Raw genomic sequence first — 23,019 nt, forward strand, 5'->3', positions numbered from 1 at the left:
CCAGACCTCCGTGCATCGCGTTTTCGCGATGTCAGTCCACATTGAACAACGAAAACTAAAGAACTACTACATTCAGCTCAAAGAAATTTCGTACACTTGACAAAATATCGCATGTGCCACATATGTTCCAAATAGTATGTGTGTGTTTTGCCAATTAAACAGGAAGCTATTAAGCCTCTAATATGACCCATTTCTGTCAATTTTTTTTTTTCGTTTTTAGAGCACCATATTACAAATAACTATCTACTAGAGCCAAAAACTGCTGCATCCATACAGAGATTAACATTTCATTTAAACATTGCAGAAGTAGCCCTCTTTTTCATGCAGCAGTTTTTCCTAAACACTGCAAACAAGCAGGCAAGTCGAACAAAAGTACTATTTTGTGCACTACAATTTTTGCTCACTCTGCTCGTACCGACAATTACTGCTATTAACAATGCATACCAATGAAATTTAAATACATTTATCTTTCTAATGAGCTAAAACTTATTTTTCTATCATAAACAGGAGGACTATAACGATCGCACAAACATTGTGAAAAATGGCCAGGGGCCAGACAGACGTAGGACCCCCCGTTAAAAGCTAGTGAGTGTGGCAAGACCAGATTTTATGCTACTCAATATGCATGAGCCAATGGTTCGTGTTGACCAAATTCCTTTCTGCCCTACGTTGATGGGAAAAGAAATCAAGGTCCTCAAGCTATTCACACTGCTATATAATTTGTCTCAACAGAGTTTGCCTTCAAGGGTATTTATTGTACAATCACAATTCTTCTTATATTAATAATCTTATGCAGCACAAGAATACAGAATATCTTAATGCCACCATAATGGCTGCTAAACTATGAATATCTAATACACAGCAACAGAGCACAGAATTTCCTTTCACAGAAAGTCAAGCTTTGCAACAATTTTTTTTTAAGGTTAACTTTCACTGGATCAGAGTTATGCTAAAGTATAGTGAGGAACTCGTTTTTAAATGTAATCTAGTGATAATCATAAGTAGAAAGATCAGTGCCATAGTACCTGATTTCTCTTCAAGGTCTTCTAGCCTTTCCCCTCTCTCCATTATTTTCTCAATGTTGTCCTTCATGATACTCGAAACTTCATCCACTTGAAACTGGACCCTGCAAAACACACGTCACAATTATGAATTGCACAACGCAAGAAAGCTTTCCAGGCCAAGCTTACCAAGAAAAAAAACTGGCAGTGGCTTAGCTCGGCTATGTCAGGATATACGTAGCGAGAGGCAAGTTTCCCTAGCTGAGCTTGTGGTCACTGTATGTTTAGCAATGAGAGACACTGGGCTCCATCTCGACGGCTGTGCACCATCTATTACACTCGGCAGTCTGGCATCTGCGTTTGAGAAGCCGTTCCTCTCTCTGTTCGGGTGTCTCCGCTGATCTCTTCGCCTTCTGGCGCTCATTCTCTCTTTTTTGAGTAGCCAAGTGGCAGGCGACAACCTCAGGATCGGAACAGTTAATCTTCTCATGTCTATACCGCTGTTTAGCAGCGGCTGGACTCTCCTTCTCTGCATCCATGTCAAACATTGTGATACAGCCACCCACTACATCTCCACCTTTATAATGCAATGATGTGCATGCGACACACAGCTCGGGAGATAGAGCAGCGTGCGATGAGGTGGCGACGAAGCGCGCGGCGCACTTCGTTCCAACAGTGGAGTGGGCGCTCGGTTGCGGCGACAGCGAAGTGCACGCCACATTTGCTGCTCCTCTCCAGTTACCATGGTAACAACGCATGCGCACAACTGGCTTCTCCCCCAGCCACCGCGAAATGCTCAACTGGTAGCCCAGTGTAGCTGTCGCTACAAAAAAAAAAAAAACAGCCTGCTCATCAAAGGAACAACACAGTCACTCTGATAAGTGTCATGCACTCTGGCCCGCAACCCCAAGTGAGACTTTTCCGAGACACAACCAAGCACTAAACCAACATATGCTATCATCTGCTAGCAAGTTACAGCATCAATGTAAGCTTACTCAATGACAAAATTTCTAAATAAAAATAAAGTTTTAATGACAATTCTGAGGACAAAATAAGCAACAACTTCCTTATCGCACCAATTTCTTTAGTGACAATATGCAAGACTGGAACTACTTCCTTATCATAACAGCTTCTTTAGTGACAATATGCAAGACTGGAACTATAAATTGATTGAAGTTAGTAATTCATGTCAAAAACTCTTGTCTGCGATTAACAGCTCTTGAAGAGCACCATCTTTATTAGAAACAGACGCATCATTTCATAAATGCAGAGTCATTGTGATTTTTGCAGTGAAAAAAAATTACCATGCCATGTACCACAACAAAAGCCCGACGAGGTATCCTGTATTCCCCGCAGTGAGAAGGAAATGTATAAACTTGTCCACTCTTCTAAAAGCTGTTTTTGTAAAGCATGAGCAGTAGAAAAAAGTAACAAAACCATTTGCATGTTCCAATTAACACACAGACTAACCTTCTCAGCTTCTTATCTTGAATCGTAAGGGTCTTCCCACTTGAGGTTGGTCCCCTGAAAAGGTGCGAGACCCACTGGTTAGCACAGTATCCATGCTTTGACAGTCAACAATTGTGCAGGCAATGTTTATTTATTTATTTATTTATCTATTTATTAAAACATAGTGCAGGCCATGAAGCCCAAGCAGGAGTGGAATACAAAACAAAATATTAAAATGTTAAAATGCAAATCAAACTGTAAGCAAAACAAAATACGAGTAGCAGGAAATGACTGGAACCACAACATGTAAAACTATGCATGGTAACTTATAAGATCAAGAGACTGTGCGCAATAAGCTGGCAAACTGTTCCAAATCAGTGATTGCCTGCAGAAAAAAAAAGAGTGCTCTAATAAACTCAAATAAGTAGCTCATAAATAAAAAGGGAGAGAGAATGTCGGGATGAAGTAAGACAGGAAAGGAGCTGCGATGAAAATAATTTGGTTTATGGGGGTTTAACGTCCCAAAGCGACTCAAGCTATGAGGGACGCCGTAGTGAAGGGCTCCGGAAATTTAGACTACCTGGGGTTCTTTAACGTGCACTGACATCGCACAGTACACGGGCCTCTAGAATTTCGCCTCCATCGAAATTCAACCGCCACGGCCGGGATCAAACCAGCGGCGGCTGAAAATAATTTGTAGACCCAACTACACTCATTCATATTTTGCAACTAGCCCCTGGCACTCCTAGCATTACTAACCCTTTGAGTGTCATTGACGTATTGGTACGTTTTCGTGTTTCCCGCTAGCCCCTGCTTTCAAAATGTGCTCTGGAACACAAAGCTGGCACGCTTGAGGTGGTGCAGCCATCTGTGTTATCTTTCTAGAAGCCTATATTATCACCACGTGCTGGGCTTGAAAGCTGAAGGTGTCGTCGCTCGGCGATAGCTTCATGCGCGCAACTTCCGAAAGGAGCGCAGTCTTTTCAGAGTGTGGACAAGCATATGCTTTTAATTCTCAGTTAAAGCATTCTCGCAGGTGTGTCTGCCATGTGTTGTATTTGTGTAGAAGGTATTGTTTTCCGTTCTCTCACCGTGTCCGCTATGTCACAAGTTAAGAAAGTGCACCCCTGGCTCTCCACAGCCTCGCTGGCTGCTGAAAGTGGCCAGCAAGGTTATTGTATCTCTCTTTCACATTTCTTTCATAAGTTTTCAATTCTGTTTCGTACGGCCCGCTGAAAGTGCTCCCTCCTTGTGTGTGATTGTCCACTGTCACGCGATTGTGCGCGAATGCGGTCTGGAGAGGTGGCTCTTCAGATTCCGAATTTCGACGGAAAAAGAATGAAGACCAGCACCAGCGTTACGCGTGCCAAGTATGACAAAGATTTGTCCCTGGACCCTATCACACTGACCAGAAGTACTGAGAATAATGTTTTTTTTTGTGATGCTCCTCTTTAAGTAGCATTTGTTTATTGATAACTCCTGGCAGACATTAAAGTGTACATTTGCCATTATCGATATTATTTTGCGCTCTTTCCCTAATATTCTATAAAAAAAAATGACACTGGGGTGCATCACTCCCAGGAAAACACGACATTCAAAGGGCTAAGCTCTAAGGTAAATGCGGTGACTGAACTCAAATTGCAAGACCGTTTAAAATGTAGACTTTTTTATATCTTCAGTACGACCTCATGTATGTATCAATGATCCCTGAAGTTTGTTGCCTATTTGGAAGTAATTTCCTCATGGTGCAAAATAATACAAGTAGCATAGTAATTTCTAATAGCCAAGATTTTGCCACAACTTGCAGGCAAATGAACTTGGCACTAAAGTTTTTGACAGTAACTTTGTCTAAAGTTTCACCACAAATTCTGTCTTCTCAGCATACCTGATCTCCCGTGACTAATTTAAGAAAGCTTCAGATACCAAAATACAGAGCAACATTCACAAGAAAGTTTAAAATCTGTACTGAATCAATCAAAATCGCAACACATCAACCAGATCAGAGGTGCAACAAATGAGAACATTACTGGTGAATCAACTTTACAAGATGCAAAGCGATATCACAAGCAAAGTACACGAGACCGCTGCCAGTGAATGCCAAGCTGCACCTAATGCAGCATGCATGGAGTCAAAAGACTAACGTAGTTTCATGTGTGTATTGCGTACTGGCCACCCGGATGCACATTTACTCGATTAATGCGTTCCACTAACATTTGACCATATCTGCTCTAACCGCCATTTGAAGTTCTCAGAGAGCTCCCCCATGTTCAGCATGACTCGACAATGCTGTGGAATTATGCAGCCTATAACTAACCCTTAGAATATGGCAAATGAGATGAGAAAAACTTCCACATCAACTAATGTAAGCATAACTCCTTCGTCGCCACAACAGCAAGACATAGCAGCTCTTAAAGGACTATAGACACCTAATTTTATTGCACATTTTCTTCTGTCAAATGCTACATTAGACACAGAATACATGGATTACCAGGAGGCATTTGCCTACAACCGTTAAATAATTTATGACTGAATTTCTTGACTCATGCTGTCTCGGTTTCGGTTTCGACCGAAGGACGACTGTGGCGTCAAGTTGATATTTTTGTCCTGTGATCGACTAGAAAAACTGGTTTATGGTTTATGGAGGTTTAACGTCTCAAGGCGACTCAGGCTATGAGGGACGCCGTAGTGAAGGGCTCCGGAAATTTCGACCACCTGGGGTTCTTTAACGTGCACTGACATCGCACAGTTCACGGGCCTCTAGAATTTCGCCTCCATCGAAATTCGGCCGCCGCGGCCGGGATCGAACCCGCGTCTTTCGGGCCAGCAGCCGAGCGCCATAACCACTCAGCCACTGCAGCGGCTCCCACTGAAAAAATCTAATATAATCACTGATATGCAGTTTTAATTCACTACAGCATTTAATCCAGCCTGTTAATTCCAAGACCTGGAATGAGAAAAAATGACCTGTCAGCAATTATATAGCCGATTTTTTTATGCCTCATGTGACCTAAACATCAACTACGAGTCACAGTCATCGTTCATTACCAAAATACAGAGCAACGTTCATAAGAAAGTTTAGAATCTGTACTGAATCAATTAAAATCACAGCACATCAACCAGATCAGAGAGGCAACAAATGAAAACCGAAACAGCGTCAAGAAGAAGTTCAATTATAAATTAAGTAGCGGTCGTACACGAATACCAGAGGGTGCTCCATGTATACGAATGTCTAACGCACATCGTTTGAAAGAAGAAAACACGCAAGCAAAAAATTTGGTGTCTATAGTCTTTTAAAGGGCAGCTCCAAGGGTATTTTGAGGTTCTCACATTCTAATGATACTTATATTGTAGGTTTTTATCTAATTCCTGGCTACTTCTGCCAAGTCTGACAGCCATGTGACATTTCAATCTGGCACAAATTGATTTTAAAGTTCACTGTTTCCATGGCCTCAGTTCAGGTGATTTCTACGAGCAACACTCCATTTTTGATGTCACAAACATTCCCGGCTCCCCGCTTCAGCAACAAAATTTTGAGGTTAGTATTGGGTTGTCGTAGGCATTTTATGGAAGGACAAGTGTTTTTCAAGTAATGCTTATGACATTATTACAGCATCATGCCAAACACCGCCCTTGGCCATGGACCAAGTTTCAGTTTCAGTTTTCTGTTTTCGCTGTTTTTAAATTGTACCACTCGGTATCTTGAAAAACGGTTTGCTGTGGCAAAGAGAGGGGACTCTAAGGAATGTGATGTAACTAACTCAAAATGCTGAAAAATCCCCAGAGCAGCACTTTAAGCAGTCCAAGCAACAGCTATACAGATATGACCAATCACCAATCAGCACTGTGTTAAACACAGCAAAAAAGCACACACTGACTGGCAGAAAATAACAGATGCACATTCCCACTCTGCCTGCGTGAACACTTTGAGTACCGAGTCAGGCGTCTCACCAATGCAGCTCAGTTCAACACTTAGTTACAGGCACAAAAGTGACCCCTTGATGTTGCGCATTATAGTAAATCATAGCTGATACACCTTATCACACATTGTGCACAACACAGAACAGAGCTGAGGTCTGACACAAACATATCTAATCACAACTAACTGCCATCATGCTTCTGACTAAGGTACATAATAAAGCAACAAAAAACTTCACTTTATTTTTAAGCAATAGCAAAGGTACAGCAAAGAATAAAAGAATATTTACAGAGGCACATGAAAACCTTATAAGCACCCATAGAGCAAAAAGGCACAGAAAAGAAAATTTTTGAGACCCTCTTTGATTTCCATTTAAGGCCATTTTTAAGTTATATTTGACTACGGGTCTACGGTATTATTTAATATTTGTAATCTCTTACAAATATTAAATTGCACAACAAGAATTCGATCACACAGTAGTTTAGCAAAGAGAGGCAAAGGTCGCCAGATGTACTTAAGGAAAAAGTCCTCATCTTCTTCATCTTGCAGAAGCTTTTCCTGCAAAATAAACATGCATGAGTTTCGATTTCATATTGTTACATGCAAACAAGAACAAATTTCAACATCACTCCGAGTGCAAAATTTGCTACATCCAGGAATAAACTTACTTTTTCAGGTTCTCCAGCTTCAGTAACATCTTCTTCTGAAAGATATCGCCTGAATTTTGGTGGCATTCTCACTGCTTTCCTGCAACAAAACAGTAAAAGCAACAACAGTACAAACTTTGTGTGAAAAAGCATACAAAATGTTTTTAAGCACTGAAATAGCTTCTTTTTTGCTTCACTTTACAAATCGTTTATGGTTTACGGGGGTTTAACGTCCCAAAGCGACTCAGGCTATGAGAGACGCCGTAGTGAAGGGCTCCGGGAATTTCGACCACCTGGGGTTCTTTAACATGCACTGACATCGTACAGAGTACACGGGCCTCTAGAATTTCGCCTCCATCGAAATTCGACCGCCGCGGCCGGGATTGAACCCGCATCTTTCGGGTCAGCAGCCGAGCGCCATAACCACTCAGCCACCACGGCGGCTCCACTTTACAAACAATTAATTGATGTTCATAACCTATAAACATTAATCAGTGACAGCTTTGCTTTCAGCCACGTGCTGCAGTGCTTCATGCTATTACTAGTATAAAACAAAGTGAAAGCAAATGCAACAGTCAAAAGCAGAAGGCATTCGACCAGCACAGACATGTGCCCTGTCAATCACTTGTGTCACAGGAAAAAAAGAAACAAAACAAAACAAGAAGTGATCTGATCCAGCATTGTTGTTTGTCCAAAACAGGGCTTTGAAGCTATCTCATAAAGCATGGCAGCCCAGCGAAGCACATTTCAGGTGCAGAACGACATAGAGGCCACAACATACGTATCCAACCCAGCTTGCTCACTTTTGTATCACAAATGCTTCAATACACCCCTCTGAACAACAACGCAAATGGTATGGTATGGTGCGGTATGGAATGGTATTGTATATAATAATTCAGAGCTCCCACTCCTAGCTTATGAGTAGGTTCTTGAAGTTAACAGTATTATAACTTCACGAAGCTACATGTAAGCTAGGAGTGGGAGCTCTGAATTAATTTAGACTGCATGGGCTCTTTAAATGCGCACTGGCAACACATGGGTGTTTTTGCGTTTCACCTCAATCAAAATGTAACCGCTGCAGCCAGGACTTTACCCCACATCTAACAACTTAGTAGCAAAGCCAAAGACACTGAGCCACCACAGCAGCCACCTACACAATTTTATTATAGCTGCCAATGAAAGCTACTAGTATAGTTTACTTGCAAATTCGTCTTTTTGTTGTGCGCCTCTTACATTTTTATATTTTGACTTCTAAGCAATTTTCTGACCTTTATAACACAAAAGCGTGGCTTTTTGGGCTTGTTGAGCTGTCGCTATGATAACACAGAACCACCTGATGACTAAGCATGACAAGTCGCTGCCTTTCAGTACATACTCAGATAAATAAAAGGGCTGTTGTTATAATATATAAAAAGGAAAAAGGAATAAAAAGTCTGCTAGCAAAACCTGCTACCAAAGCCTCCCTACTATTGAGAACATGAACAACCGTTCCAGTTAATGTCGGGGACTAAGGTTTATTGATTATTCCCTCAACTTAACAACTCTATTTCTGAAGTGGTATGCTGCAGGCGAGTTGGTTTTTCATGCTTTTCTATTCAGGCTTATGCGATATGAATATGGAAAAAAAATTGCAGATACGCCCCTGAAACACAAAGTGCAACTACTACTGAAATGCATTCCCACCAAATCCACTTGATCTGTAATGGATTGCCGAGCCTTTGCTCTGCTTTCCTTCTTTTAAGCATAACCTACAGAAGTCAACATAATGTACCGAGTCGACCTTCTTCGTTCTATCCCTTCATCTTTTTCATCCCCCTCTTCCAAACTCAAAGGTATTATGAATAACCTATCTTCCTACCTATGCAATCATGTATGCAATGTATGCCATACGTGAATATGTATACAGTGTGCACTTTAAGAACATGTATATGCGTGCTTTTGCTTTCACCTCGATTGCTCTCCAGATTAAAGTACCTGGAAAGTTCACCTGGATTGCTATCCAGGTGACAGTGGTGCTGCAAACATGAATAACATGTCCTCCTACCTACACGGCCATGTATGCCACGTACACTATATATTTCCATGAATACAATGTGCATTCGCTGTCAAAAGTGTATGCAGTGTAACATAAGTAAAAGACTTTTTTTCACTGCCATCACTGCACACAGCAATGAATGTATGCAGCCCAATTCTGAGCATGCAGACTACACAGTGCACCTTTAAATCTCAGTAAATGTACCCCGGGCGAGAAGAACGTTAAATTTCTTTGTCAAAATCCTGTTCCATAAACTTATGACACCAGGTGTGCACTTATGAACACATGGGTGCTCTTAACTATAATCCAGGTGAGCTTTAATGTTATTAAGATGAGCCGCAGTGCAAACAGAAAACTGGGCCCTTTCCTTCTGGCAGGCAAGCTATCACCTATGGCCGCTGCTGCAGTTCTCCAGTCAGTATCTGACAAAAATGGCGTGAGCACATTATTAGTTACTGACCTAATCTGCAAATGTACACTGTCTTGCAAACAAAAAAACCCCTACTCACCAGAAGAGTTAGCATGATTGCAAAAGTGGTGTTATTTTTACTTTCTCATTGACCTTTTTAGTGTACATGCAAGTACAATTGTGCCTTGTCTCTCCCCCTATCCTTTCTTGCAATCATTCCTATCTTCTCACCTGTCCCTTTCCTTTATGTTGCCTGTAGCACTCAGATAATTAATGTCACAGATAGCAGTTCCCGTGGACAGCATCCATCTTTTCCTTTCGTTTGGATTTTATCTCGAATAAACCTCGAATAAACTATTGCTACTACTCCAAATGGTGTGAGGGCATGGATGTGGGCAGCACAAGTTTACACTTGCTGAACATGCATGCAAAACCAAAACACTCGAGCAGCCTTCCAGTGGTACAACAGAAACTACCAATCAATAGAGTGATTGCATGCAGTGGCTGGACAGAGGGACTACATTAAGAACATGCCTCTTTCTATTGCAACAATGAGCTGCCATAGCCCCAAATATGTGAAGAAAAAAAAACAAAATGCCACATCCATAGTTCCCCATGCATTGGACCAACTTGCAAGTCTAAAAACAGGCAAACACTCCTTCAGCCAATAATTTATTTTAAGGGTGCCAAAAAATTAGGCACATAGTGAACAGCTAAATTAATGTAAATGCATGTTATGAAGAAAGGAAAGGCACAGTACTGCGTAATTCTTGGGTGGACACCTGATCCACACTTTGAGGGTAGACATGGGGAGTAAAATGACGGAGGGAGAAAGAACTATGAACAGCAGGTCTGTCTGATAAAATTATCAGGTATTCTATGATATATACAAATGATAAAAATAAAATATAGCGCATTTAACCTAAACACTGAGATGTATCTTTTATGTGTAATTCAATACAGCATATAACAGAGTATCGTAGTGTAGTTGTAAGGCTCTTTTTTTTGTCGCCACAGAGCCCTAATCTTGAACTAAGCACAATTTTGTTCATAAATTTGGCACAATATGCACAAAATTAACCACTAAAGAAAAGCAGTTTAAAGGAATGTCAGAATGAACATGCAGCATGCTTAATAAACCCAAATTATGTAATTAAATTATTGAGCTCATAAACTCAGATTTGAGCAAAAACAATATAAGTTTGGTCTGATTAACCTCAAGTAGCACATCAAAGGCCCATTGTGATGATCAGTTGTCAGAAAAGTATATCCGCTCACTGCAACATCAGCTCTCTGCATTAGTTCTGTTCGTCAAGCTTTATCCCAACACGGCAGATAAAGGTTTCCCTCTTCACATTCTTCAAGCAGGAATGTGCAATACAGGACAGTTAAACAAATACACTATTACAGGATTAATCTTTCTCACAAAATGCACGCAAAACTCAAGGCCATGTTCCTTCAATGCCAGCAACCATACAAAAGGCTAACGATACTACAGTGTTGTCCCTTCTAAGCATACCCAACAACGTCATGGCTAGGTGCCAGGCTAGAAAGCTCTGCAGATCTGAGCCATTTGCTGTGTAGTAATGTGGCTGTATTCATGCAGGCACGAATTATTCCCTCACAGGCAACAAAGTGCACTGGATGCATATCACAAGGTACAAATTCAAGCACATAGCTATGGTGTTATCATGCATGCCATAATAAGCTTCCACACTATATGTATTTGAAAGTAGGAAATTCAACCATGTACTGCTACAATTAGTACGAAGGAAAGGATGTATACTGTACAATGCACAACCAATGAGCACACAATGAAATTCAAAAACCTAGTAAAGAAATGCTCAACACAACAATTTCAATCAAAGCATTTAAAACTGACTTGTATGGTTTTATGGGATTTAACGTCCCAAAGCAACTCTGGTTATTAGTGATGCCGTAGTGGAGGGCTCTGGATAATATCGACCACCTAGGGTTCTTTAACGCGCACTGACATCGCACTAGTACACGGACATCTAGCATTTCGCCTCCATCGAAATGCGACCGCCGCGGCCGGGATCGAACCCGCGTCTTTCGGGTCAGCAGCCGAGCGCCATAACCACTGTGGCACCGCGGCATCTTAAACTGACTTTGAAACTGGGACGCTGAAGTTCAGCAAGAATTCTTTATTTTGCAAGCCCTTGAGATGCTCATAGACAGTACTTTGACCGTGTTTGAATGAACATTTCTTTGCACAGGTACTGGGTGTCTACTGACACTTGCATGCCATTGCTTGAACATGTGCAGGTGTGCACAACTGTTTTCCGAACACAAAAACCACGAAAAACTGTAAATTCCTCGCTGCCTGGAGGCGCAGTCCTACAGTGAGGGGTGCACCGGGCCAGCAATGCAGGGAAGTGCCGAACACACCCTTCAAGTAAAACTCTAGTTTGGGCGAGTTGGTTCATGTTGAAAGAAAAACTGTCTTTTGTGTGCCTTTTGTGTCCCCGTTTCTTACACCCTTCAGTTTGTGGCTGCTTTGCTCTCGTTTCCGTGTTCCGAAAACTTTTGCAGGTACCTGTAGTACATAGTAATTACCATCAGATGAATAATAATAATAATAATAATTGGTTTTGGGGGAAAGGAAACGGCGCAGTATCTGTCTCATATATCGTTGGACACCTGAACCGCGCCGTAAGGGAAGGGATAAATGAGGGAGTGAAAGAAGAAAGGAAAAACCATCAGATGGCCACAATTTACTTTTAAGGATATCTGGCACACATAATTTGATCCCCCATTTTTTCTCCTCCCGAAAGGCCACACCACTACACCCTTATTCTGCTTCCCCTTGAGCAGGCATCTAAAGAAAATGGAACTCAACAGTTCTTCGCCTTTTGTTTTTAACAACTCACCAGTTTTCAAAATCTGTTGGTCGCAGCAGTAACTAGCGCGTTCCTCTCGTTAGTTAAGGCAGAATTCAAACACCTCGCTATTCCTCAACAATATGATGATGTTCAAAACGTTGAACTGTTTTCTGTTGTCAAATACAAAACACTCGCACGACCAAAGCTGTCCATACACATTAGCATAACTCGGCGACAATAATGTATCGCCTCTTGACCAGATGAAAGAAATCAAAACTGCAGCAGTTTCACACTGACACTCGCATTCGAAACACGTTGCTGCATCTTCACGACATGAATAGACCATAAAACTTGGCACCTGTGCGCCAGTACGGTAACAGCTGCCCGAATGTTTCGACAACTCCCCTTGTGGTAAACAGCACAACAGACTCACTTACCGCAATGTGCAACCTCTCGACTTTGCATACCACGCTATTCAAGAGACAACAGTCTGAGAAGCGAACTGCTACATGGAACAGATTACAACACCGTCTTTTTTTCTTTTCAGGACACCACTCATGACCAGTAACAGCTTCGTGCTCTACGTAGGCAGCTGTCAACGTTGAGAGCAAGCGTCTCCCATGCGGTGGGCGACAGAGGTTTTTTGGTTTCGTTTTCGGGTTGTTGCAAAAGTTTGCAAGGGGGCGCATTTCTGCACGAAATCTTGATGCCAACTTATTGCCAACTTTGTAATCGCATTAGCCTTACGTTTCACTGCGGCCCATGCGGCTGTACTCCCCCTTCAATCAAATGCTGACTATTAAAACAGCGTGACCGGCTCGAATGAGAGAGAGAATAAACCTTATTTTGGATCATGTTCTTCCTCGTCAGGTGTATATATTTCATGCTTGAGCGGATCGCCATCCGTTACACTGTTTGACAAACAGAAGGAATATTTTGAAAGCTAGCTTTTAAAGCGAGCTTTGTCGCTCGATAATTTCGCCTGCAGTTCTGTTGTTTTCCGATGCCCTTTAAAATTTTCCGTTGTCGCGTGTTTGCGTAGCCATTTTGTTCGGTCATTTAATTTGTTTAATTTGTTAATTTAGTGAATACTTGGTTACACTTCGTCTTGACTGGAAATCCTTTGCGCTTGCAGAGCTAAATCTGGGACCCTTTCGCGCCGTGCATGTAACGCACACGCATCAGCTTCCACCATCTGCTGTTTTAACTGCAAAGAAATTATTTCGAACAAGAACGTTGTTCATGTTTCGCGTCACACCAGCTGCAGGAGGCACTGATCAAACAGTATCGTAACAAGTCAATTAAAGGTGGCTTTGGCTCGATGCTCCGGGTCTGATATAGAGGCTAGAAGGTTTGACTAAACTTCTAGCCTCTATAGGTCCGGCATACGGTCTGGCTGCGTCTGCATCCTACATCGTCTTCATCCTCACTGTCGTTATACATACGTACGGACCATTATTAATTTATGTGAGTGAAAGAAAAATTTCTCACGCCATAAAACTTAACCTGCCTCCCTGTAGCTTTCACAATACAATACGTACGGGATCTGATCATGCAGTGATCGCAGCTTATCTAGTCATCATCATCATGGTCATAATCACGCGAAACAACGCATACTCCATTTAAGCTAGCTGTGTTCTAAATTTGATTTCCGCAATAGTCAAGGCAAGATTTCGTCGAGACTTCATCACAGGTGGTTATCAGCGATCCCACTGCTAAGGAAGGAGACCAAGGCCCGCGTACTGCACCCATCTCACCATGAAAAAAGAAATACCGAGACCGCCTGTTGAGTGAGCAATTCAGCCGAACTTTCCTGGTGTGTCGAATGGCAGCATGGTGCCGGACTTGGACGTCGAAAGACCGAGACCGCCTGGTGAGAGAGGCATGCAGCCGAATTTTCCTGGTTCGTTGAATGGCACCATGATGCCGGACTTGGACGTCGAAAGACCGAGACCGCCTGGTGAGAGAGAAATGCAGCCGAACTTTCCTGGTTCGTTAAATGGCGGCATGGTTCCGGACATGGACTTGGACGTCGAAAGACCGAAACCACCTGATGAGAGAGCCACGCAGTCGAACTTTCCTGGTTCGTTGAAGGGCGCCGTGGACGTGGTGCCGGACTTGGACGTCGAAAGACCGAGACCGCGTGGTGAGAGAGCCATGCAGCCGATCTTTCCTGGTTCGTTGAATGGCGGCATGGTTCCGGACATGGACTTGGACGTCGAGAGACCGAGACCGCGTGGTGAGAGAGCCATACAGCCGATCTTTCCTGGTTCGTTGAATGGCGGCATGGTTCCGGACATGGACTTGGACGTCGAAAGACCGAGACCGCCTGGTGAGAGAGCCACGCAGCCGAACTTTCCTGGTTCGTTGAATGGCGGCATGGTTCCGGACATGGACTTGGACATCGAAAGACCGAAACCGCCTGATGAGAGAGCCACGCAGCCGAACTTTCCTGGTTCGTTGAAGGGCGCCGTGGTGCCGGACTTGGACGTCGAAAGACCGAGACCGCCTGGTGAGAGAGCCATGCAGCCTAACTTTCCTGGTTCGTTGAATGGCGGCATGGTTCCGGACATGGACTTGGACGTCGAAAGACCGAGACCGCGTGGTGAGAGAACCATGCAGCCGATCTTTCCTGGTTCGTTGAATGGCGGCATGGTTCCGGACATAGACTTGGACGTCGAAAGACCGAGACCGCGTGGTGAGAGAGCCATACAGCCGATCTTTCCTGGTTCGTTGAATGGCGGCATGGTTCCGGACATGGACTTGGACGTCGAAAGACCGAGACCGCGTGGTGAGAGGGCTATGCAACCGATCTTTCCTGGTTCGTTGAATGGCGGCATAGTCCCGGACTTGGACTTGGATGTCGAAAGACCGAGACCACCTGGTGAGAGAGCCACGCAGCCGAACTTTTCTGGTTCGTTGAATGGCGGCGTGGCTCCGGACATGGACTTGGACGTCGAAAGACCGAAACCGCCTGATGAGAGAGCCACGCAGCCGAACTTTCCTGGTTCGTTGAAGGGCGCCGTGGTGCCGGACTTGGACGTCGAAAGACTGAGACCGCCTGGTGAGAGAGCCATGCAGCCGAACTTTCCTGGTTCGTTGAATGGCGGCATGGTTCCGGACATGGACTTGGACGTCGAAAGACCGAGACCGCGTGGTGAGAGAGCCATGCAGCCGATCTTTCCTGGTTCGTTGAATGGCGGCATGGTTCCGGACATGGACTTGGACGTCGAAAGACCGAGACCGCGTGGTGAGAGGGCTATGCAACCGATCTTTCCTGGTTCCTTGAATGGCGGCATAGTTCCAGAAATGGACTTGGATGTCGAAAGACCGAGACCACCTGGTGAGAGAGCCACGCAGCCGAATTTTCCTGGTTCGTTGAATGGCGGCATGGTTCCGGACATGGACTTGGACGTCGAAAGACCGAGACCGCGTGGTGAGAGAACCATGCAGCCGATCTTTCCTGGTTCGTTGAATGGCGGCATGGTTCCGGACATAGACTTGGACGTCGAAAGACCGAGACCGCGTGGTGAGAGAGCCATGCAGCCGATCTTTCCTGGTTCGTTGAATGGCGGCATGGTTCCGGACATGGACTTGGACGTCGAAAGACCGAGACCGCGTGGTGAGAGGGCTATGCAACCGATCTTTCCTGGTTCGTTGAATGGCGGCATAGTCCCGGACTTGGACTTGGATGTCGAAAGACCGAGACCACCTGGTGAGAGAGCCATGCAGCCGAACTTTCCTGGTTCGTTGAATGGCGGCATGGTTCCGGACATGGACTTGGACGTCGAAAGACCGAGACCGCGTGGTGAGAGAGCCATGCAGCCGATCTTTCCTGGTTCGTTGAATGGCGGCATGGTTCCGGACATGGACTTGGACGTCGAAAGACCGAGACCGCGTGGTGAGAGGGCTATGCAACCGATCTTTCCTGGTTCGTTGAATGGCGGCATAGTCCCGGACTTGGACTTGGATGTCGAAAGACCGAGACCACCTGGTGAGAGAGCCATGCAGCCGAACTTTCCTGGTTCGTTGAATGGCGGCATGGTTCCGGACATGGACTTGGACGTCGAAAGACCGAGACCGCGTGGTGAGAGAGCCATGCAGCCGATCTTTCCTGGTTCGTTGAATGGCGGCATGGTTCCGGACATGGACTTGAACGTCAAAAGACCGAGACCGCGTGGTGAAAGGGCTATGCAACCTTTCTTTCCTGGTTCGTTGAATGGCGGCATGGTTCCGGACATGGACTTGAACGTCAAAAGACCGAGACCGCGTGGTGAGAGGGCTATGCAACCGATCTTTCCTGGTTCGTTGAATGGCGGCATAGTTCCGGACATGGACTTGGATGTCGAAAGACCGAGACCACCTGGTGAGAGAGCCACGCAGCCGAACTTTCCTGGTTCGTTGAATGGCGCCATGGTGCTGGACTTGGAAGTCGAAAGACCGAGAGCGCCTGGTGAGAGAGCCGTGCAGCCGAACTTTCCTGGTTCGTTGAATGGCGGCATGGTTCCGGACATGGACTTGGACGTCGAAAGACCGAGACCGCCTGGTGAGAGAGCCATGCAGCCGAACTTTCCTGGTTCGTTGAATGGCGGCATGGTTCCGGACATGGACTTGAACGTCAAAAGACCGAGACCGCGTGGTGAGAGAGCCATGCAACCGATCTTTCCTGGTTCGTTGAATGGCGGCATGGTTCCGGACCTGGACTTGAACGTCAAAAGACCGAGACCGCGTGGTGAGAGGGCTATGCAACCGATCTTTCCTGGTTCGTTGAATGGCGGCATAGTTCCGGACATGGACTTGGATGTCGAAAGACCGAGACCACCTGGTGAGAGAGCCACGCAGCCGAACTTTCCTGGTTCGTTGAATGGCGCCATGGTGCTGGACTTGGAAGTCGAAAGACCGAGAGCGCCTGGTGAGGGAGCCGTGCAGCCGAACTTTCCTGGTTCGTTGAATGGCGGCATGGTTCCGGACATGGACTTGGACGTCGAAAGACCGAGACCGCGTGGTGAGAGGGCTATGCAACCGATCTTTCCTGGTTCGTTGAATGGCGGCATAGTTCCGGACTTGGACTTGGATGTCGAAAGACCGAGACCACCTGGTGAGAGAGCCACGCAGCCGAACTTTCCTGGTTCGTTGAATGGCGGCGTGGTGCCGGACATGGACTTGGACGTCGAAAGAGCGAGACCGCGTGGTGAGAGAGCCATGCAGCCGATCTTTCCTGGTTCGTTGAATGGCGGCATGGTTCCGGACATGGACTTGAACGTCAAAAGACCGAGACCGCGTGGTGAGAGGGCTATGCAACCGATCTTTCCTGGTTCGTTGAATGGCGGCATGGTTCCGGACATGGACTTGGATGTCGAAAGACCGAGACCACCTGGTGAGAGAGCCACGCAGCCGAACTTTCCTGGTTCGTTGAATGGCGCCATGGTGCTGGACTTGGAAGTCGAAAGACCGAGAGCGCCTGGTGAGAGAGCCGTGCAGCCGAACATTCCTGGTTCGTTGAATGGTGGCATGGTTCCGGACATGAACTTGGACGTCGAAAGACCGAGACCGCCTGGTGAGAGAGCCATGCAGCCGAACTTTCCTGGTTCGTTGAATGGCGGCATGGTTCCGGACATGGACTTGGACGTCGAAAGACCGAGACCGCCTGGTGAGAGAGCCAAGCAGCCGAAATTTCCTGGTTCGTTGAATGGCGCCATGGTGCCGGACTTGGACGTCGAAAGACCGAGACCGCCTGGTGAGAGAGCCATGCAGCCGAACTTTCCTGGTTCGTTGATTGGCGGCATGGTTCCGGACATGGACTTAGACGTCGAAAGACCGAGACCGCCTGGAGAGAGAGCGATGCAGCCAAACTTTCCTGGTGCGTTGAATGGCGGCATGGTTCCGGACATGGACTTGGACGTCAAAAGACCGAAACCGCCTGGTGAGAGAGCCATGCAGCCGAACTTTCCTGGTTCGTTGAATGGCGGCATGGTTCCGGACATGGACTTGGAAGTCGAAAGACTGAGACCGCGGGGTGAGAGATCCATGCAGCCGAACTTTCCTGGTTCGTTGAATGGCGACATGGTGCCGGACTTGGACGTCGAAAGACCGAGACCGCCTGGTGAGAGAGCCATGCAGCCGAACTTTCCTGGTGCGTTGAATGGCGGCATGGTGCCGGACATAAACTTTGACGTCAAAAGACCGAAACCGCCTGGTGAGAGAGCCATGCAGCCGAACTTTCCTGGTTCGTTGAATGGCGGCATGGTCCCGGACATGAACTTGGAAGTCGAAAGAACGAGACCGCCTGGTGAGAGAGCCACGCAGCCGAACTTTCCTGGTTCGTTGAATGGCGCCATGGTGCCAGACTTGGACGTCAAAAGACCGAGACCGCCTGGTGAGAGAACCATGCAGCCGAACTTTCCTGGTTCGTTGAATGGCGGCATGGTTCCGGACATGGACTTGGACGTCGAAAGACCGAGAGTGCCTGGTGAGAGAGAAATGCAGCCGAAGTATCCTGGTTCGTTGAATGGCGCCATGGTTCCGGACATGGACTTCGACGTCGAAAGACCGAGACCGCGTGGTGAGAGAGCCATGCAGCCGAACATTTCTGGTTCGTTTTATGGCGGCATGGTGCCGTACTTGGGCGTCGAAAGACCGAGACCGCCTCGTGAGAGAGCCACGCAGCAGAACTTTCCTGGTTCGTTGAATGGCGCCATGGTGCCGGACTTGGACGTCGAAAGACTGAGACCGCCTGATAAGAGAGCCATGCAGGCGGACTTTCCTGATTCGTTGAATGCCGGCATGGTTCCGGACTTGGACGACGGCCAGGAACGAGCCAGGCACGCGCAGGAGCACCGTCCGGGGCCCATCATAGACTGCCTATAAACCACCGAGGAATCGAATTGTGCATCACACTTTATTCTTGCTCATTGAGCACCGCCGGGCGGAAGAGAGTCGCGGCTAGACCAACGCCTCTCTCTCAACCTCCGATTTCTGTTGGCGGAATTCCATCGACAACAACTTTGGTGGGAAATCGGAACGTGAGATGGAGTTGAAGTCGGGACTGCCACCGCGCTGCCACTGACTCGCTTTTTTTGTTTCAGCTGTTCTTTATCTCATTCAGAAGAGCTTTTGTCACAAGCGTTTCATCAGCTCAACTAACGATTTTATAAGGTGAATGGTACATTGCCGAAGTCTGCTTTTCCGACGAGCGCGAAGCCGCCAAAAACAAAAGTATAGGAAGTTGACTTGATTATATGCCGCTGTTGTATGATTCCTGTTCTTCAAGTCAGTCTGGATTTTCGCGTTTCCAGTTCATGCCTCGCTCAGAATAAACAGTGTGTTCTACAAAGAAACTGCTCACGTGATTTTTCGAAATTTTTTTCGCACTTTGCTTATTTGCCCAAATAATCCGGAGGCATCCACTATCGACGTCCCTCATAGCCCATGTGTCGCTTCGGGACGTTAAACTACGCAAATTATTTATTTTTATAAAAGCCTTAATAACATCATGGAGTTTTACACGAAGACATTGGCTCCTTTCTGAATCTAGCAGCCCATGCAGCCATCGCATTTGCGCATGTTGGAGCTGGCACCATAACATTTGTATCGGCCACGCCAACGCTTTCTTTCACTCATTGAGTTTCGGAAAAAGCGAAAATTCATCTCCAACTACAGCAGTAACCAATACCACCTACATCTAACCGAACTACTCGTTTCTCTCTTTTGTGCACCGTGTCAGGCAAAAAGGGCATAGCTTCGTTTCATTTTCACGCGATAGCGTTAAGGCTCCCGTTCTCCAGAAAATCCGGCGTCAGCGCTGTTGGTGTAGTGAGCGTTAATGCAGGTGGCACTTCTGCCACCTAACTCACGTGAACTTGTGACGTCATCACAACCTGCCAACCAGACTTTAAGCAAACTTCCCACAGTGGCAGGTAGGAGTGAAATTAATTATTGGTCGCGAGAGGCTGCTCGGACAGAGCAACCTGGGTCTCGCAGGCCCCATCGGTGGTTGTGTTTGAAACAGCTACCTTCCAGGGCAGTGACGCATCGCTTAAAGGGACCCTGAAATAACTTTTATGGGCATATTCTAGTGCAACAGATGTGTAGAGGTGGTCTTTTCAGGTATTCAAGTCAAATTTGAAAGCTCTGCGCGGATCCTGAAATTTGAAAACAGTTTATAAAAATCGCTCCTCGCAATAGCTCGCAACCGATTAGGGCGACACCTCACCGCCGCGTCCCCCACCCCGATGACGTCAGCGGGCACTCCAGGCGAGCCGCTGCCCACTGGTTGTGTGTGATTAGCGGGGTTGGTCGCCTGCTACAGAGTGCTGTTCGTTTATTGTGTGGTTTCAGGTTTGTGTTCAATGTAAACCTTGATATTCTTTGAACGGCAGCATTTGCGAGGCAATATAGCGTGCGCAGCAGAGCTGTCAGACTGCACGAGAAGCTTGTGCGATTTGGGGAAATACCAAGCGGATAGAGAACCTTTTGGGAGTATATCCGGCTTCACAACGCACATTTAGCGAGAATCTTAAAAAGACTTCTTCGTAATGAAAAACGTACTTTGTCACTCTGTCTTTAAAGCACTCCGCCTCCATGGATGCTTTGTCAGACGAGAAAATTATTTCTGAAACTTTTACTTACATGTGTTTCAATGGGGCGGGCTCCCGTTCTGTACCCCCAGCCGGGAATCACCCCCCTGCACACTTAACGCAGTGTTTTAAAAATGCATAGCCTTCGAAATGACGCTTCATACTTTCAGAACCTGTTCTAGGGCGAATTCAACTGGTTGTCCTTCACGAAGGGACTACATCATACGTGCGCTGCGAAATCAGAAAACTGCTGCGAAAACTTCTGCCTCCATGTTTTCCTATGGGCGTTAAGCCTACTTTTCACCCCCAGTCGAATCCGTCTGCCGCGAACTACCCTATTTGTTTTTAAACACGGTGTTGGTCTATATTAAACACGGTGTTTACTATAGACCAACACCGTGTTTAAAAACAAAGCTTGGGGTTCGTGTAAGGCGCATGCGTAGAAAAATTGAGGTCGTGTTGATGCATGCATGGGCTCGGCCTTTTTTGATCAGAGACTATGCCTCGATGACTTCGCGCGCTATTTTCGCAGCCTTCATGAAATCTGTGTGGCTCAACTCCAGAAAGCATATTCACCTTTTGTGGCAATGTGGCTTCCTGAATTGTTACGCATTAACAATCCAGGTTCTTTCCTTATACTACCGACGCACTCACGCGGGTGCCGCACTGCACTGCAGTTTATGTATATTTATGTATTGTGCAGTCTAACCCAGGGACCCCAGAAAGGGGGGAGCAGGGGACAGCTGCCCCCCCCCCCCCCCCACCCAGTCTCCAATTGCTTGCACTTGGATCAGATTTCTGACAATTTAAACACTTCAGTTCTACTTTTAATGCAAAGCACAGTGTAGCTGAGCTACTTGGCTTCGTAGCCAGTTGTAAAGCATTTCGTATATGAGTAACCAAAACCAGTCATGCCCCAACAGAAGTCGATTGCCTGACCCGTGTACACGATCATGATTACCAGAATTTAAACAAACTATGCACAAACTTTTTTAAGCAATTGAACACTCCTTGTGCCCACATCTATAAAGCTGCCCGTTCCAGTTCGTTTTATATTGCCGTGAATCTTTGCATCGTTTGATCGCTCGCATCCAAAACCGCCGGCGCATCGCTTTATCATTTTGTTTTGTAATGCTAGATGCAACCAGACTTATCTCCATTGATCGTGGCCACGTGCAAATGCTTCCACATTTTTCCAGATTGTTGTATAGTTGCTGTTGGTTCTTTATCTCGAAGGTTCCTTGCCAGCTTTAAATTGAGCGCGGCCAAGAACTGCATGAATTCAGTTTGATGACCGCCCAGCGCGCTTGTGACTATTGCCGCCGCCGAGTCATTCAGTTGTTAGTGGTGTTACGAACGGCGACAGCCATTCAGGATTAGCAGCGGAGAAAGCAAGTCTCGCCTGCTGGCAGCCAACACTTATGCTTCTACTGGGTGGCTCCGAGCAACTCGATGGTGATCGCTCAGGCTTGCCGCAAGGACCACGTGGAATGGACCCAGGTGTCAGCTGGCTCCAATTTAGCAAGCTTCGCCCGGTCGGAGTATAGGACCCGAAAGAGACGAGGCCAGAAGGACGAGCAAGCGGATGTTATCTCCCCCAATCGACGCGACTATGTCGGGAAACACAAGAGCCTCGTTTCTGGTGGCTCGTCGGCGTTGGGAGCACAGCGGCGGGCTGGCGGTCATCGTCCGCAATCTTCGCAAGCATCTCTCGGGCAAACGACCCCTTTCGGCTTCTCTACCCGACCTTGCGTTCTGGCCTTGCGCGTAGGCTATCTGATGAAGAACAGGTGTCAGCGGCGCGTGGGAACCTTTGGCTGGCCAGTTGACGTTCCCTACCGCAATCGGCATGACCCCGACGGCATCCTTCTTTCTCTTGGGCTCGACATGTGACGGGGGCTTGTCCATATGTGCGGTGGCGTGGATTTGTGCGCGTGAGTGAAAGTTTCAGGCCACTCCCGCCCCGGCGAGGGCGTCCTCAACGTAGGGAATATAGGGACGAAGAACGATATATAAAACTCGACCGCGAGTGCAGAGAAAATCATCCTCCCATCTGATCTTTATACTTGCAAACATGTAAATAAACCCACTGCACAGTTTCCTTCTTAACGGACTCCGACAACGTCCTTCGGAGCCGGGACCT

At 46.4% G+C, this 23,019-nt stretch overlaps 1 protein-coding gene across 2 annotated transcripts in view; it reads right to left on the reverse strand.

Annotated features, from left to right (window-relative positions):
• LOC144114998 (vesicle-associated membrane protein 4-like) overlaps positions 1-12,909 on the reverse strand; it is a 40,776-nt gene extending 27,867 nt beyond the window's left edge. Inside the window, exons 1-5 of one of the 2 annotated variants that reach the window (XM_077649108.1) lie at positions 12,738-12,909; positions 7,035-7,113; positions 6,881-6,924; positions 2,472-2,525; positions 1,026-1,126 (exon numbers count right to left, since the gene is read on the reverse strand). In XM_077649108.1, coding sequence (XP_077505234.1) covers positions 1,026-1,126; positions 2,472-2,525; positions 6,881-6,924; positions 7,035-7,100 — 265 coding nt within the window. In that variant the 5' untranslated portion in view covers positions 7,101-7,113; positions 12,738-12,909. The remainder of the gene's footprint in view (positions 1-1,025; positions 1,127-2,471; positions 2,526-6,880; positions 6,925-7,034; positions 7,114-12,737) is intronic. The other variant, XM_077649109.1, reaches the window with a different exon arrangement.
• Between the last annotated feature and the right edge of the window lie 10,110 nt (positions 12,910-23,019).

The sequence above is a fragment of the Amblyomma americanum genome, chromosome 1 (genome assembly GCF_052857255.1).
Source record: "Amblyomma americanum isolate KBUSLIRL-KWMA chromosome 1, ASM5285725v1, whole genome shotgun sequence".
NCBI classification, from domain to species: Eukaryota; Metazoa; Arthropoda; class Arachnida; order Ixodida; family Ixodidae; genus Amblyomma; species Amblyomma americanum.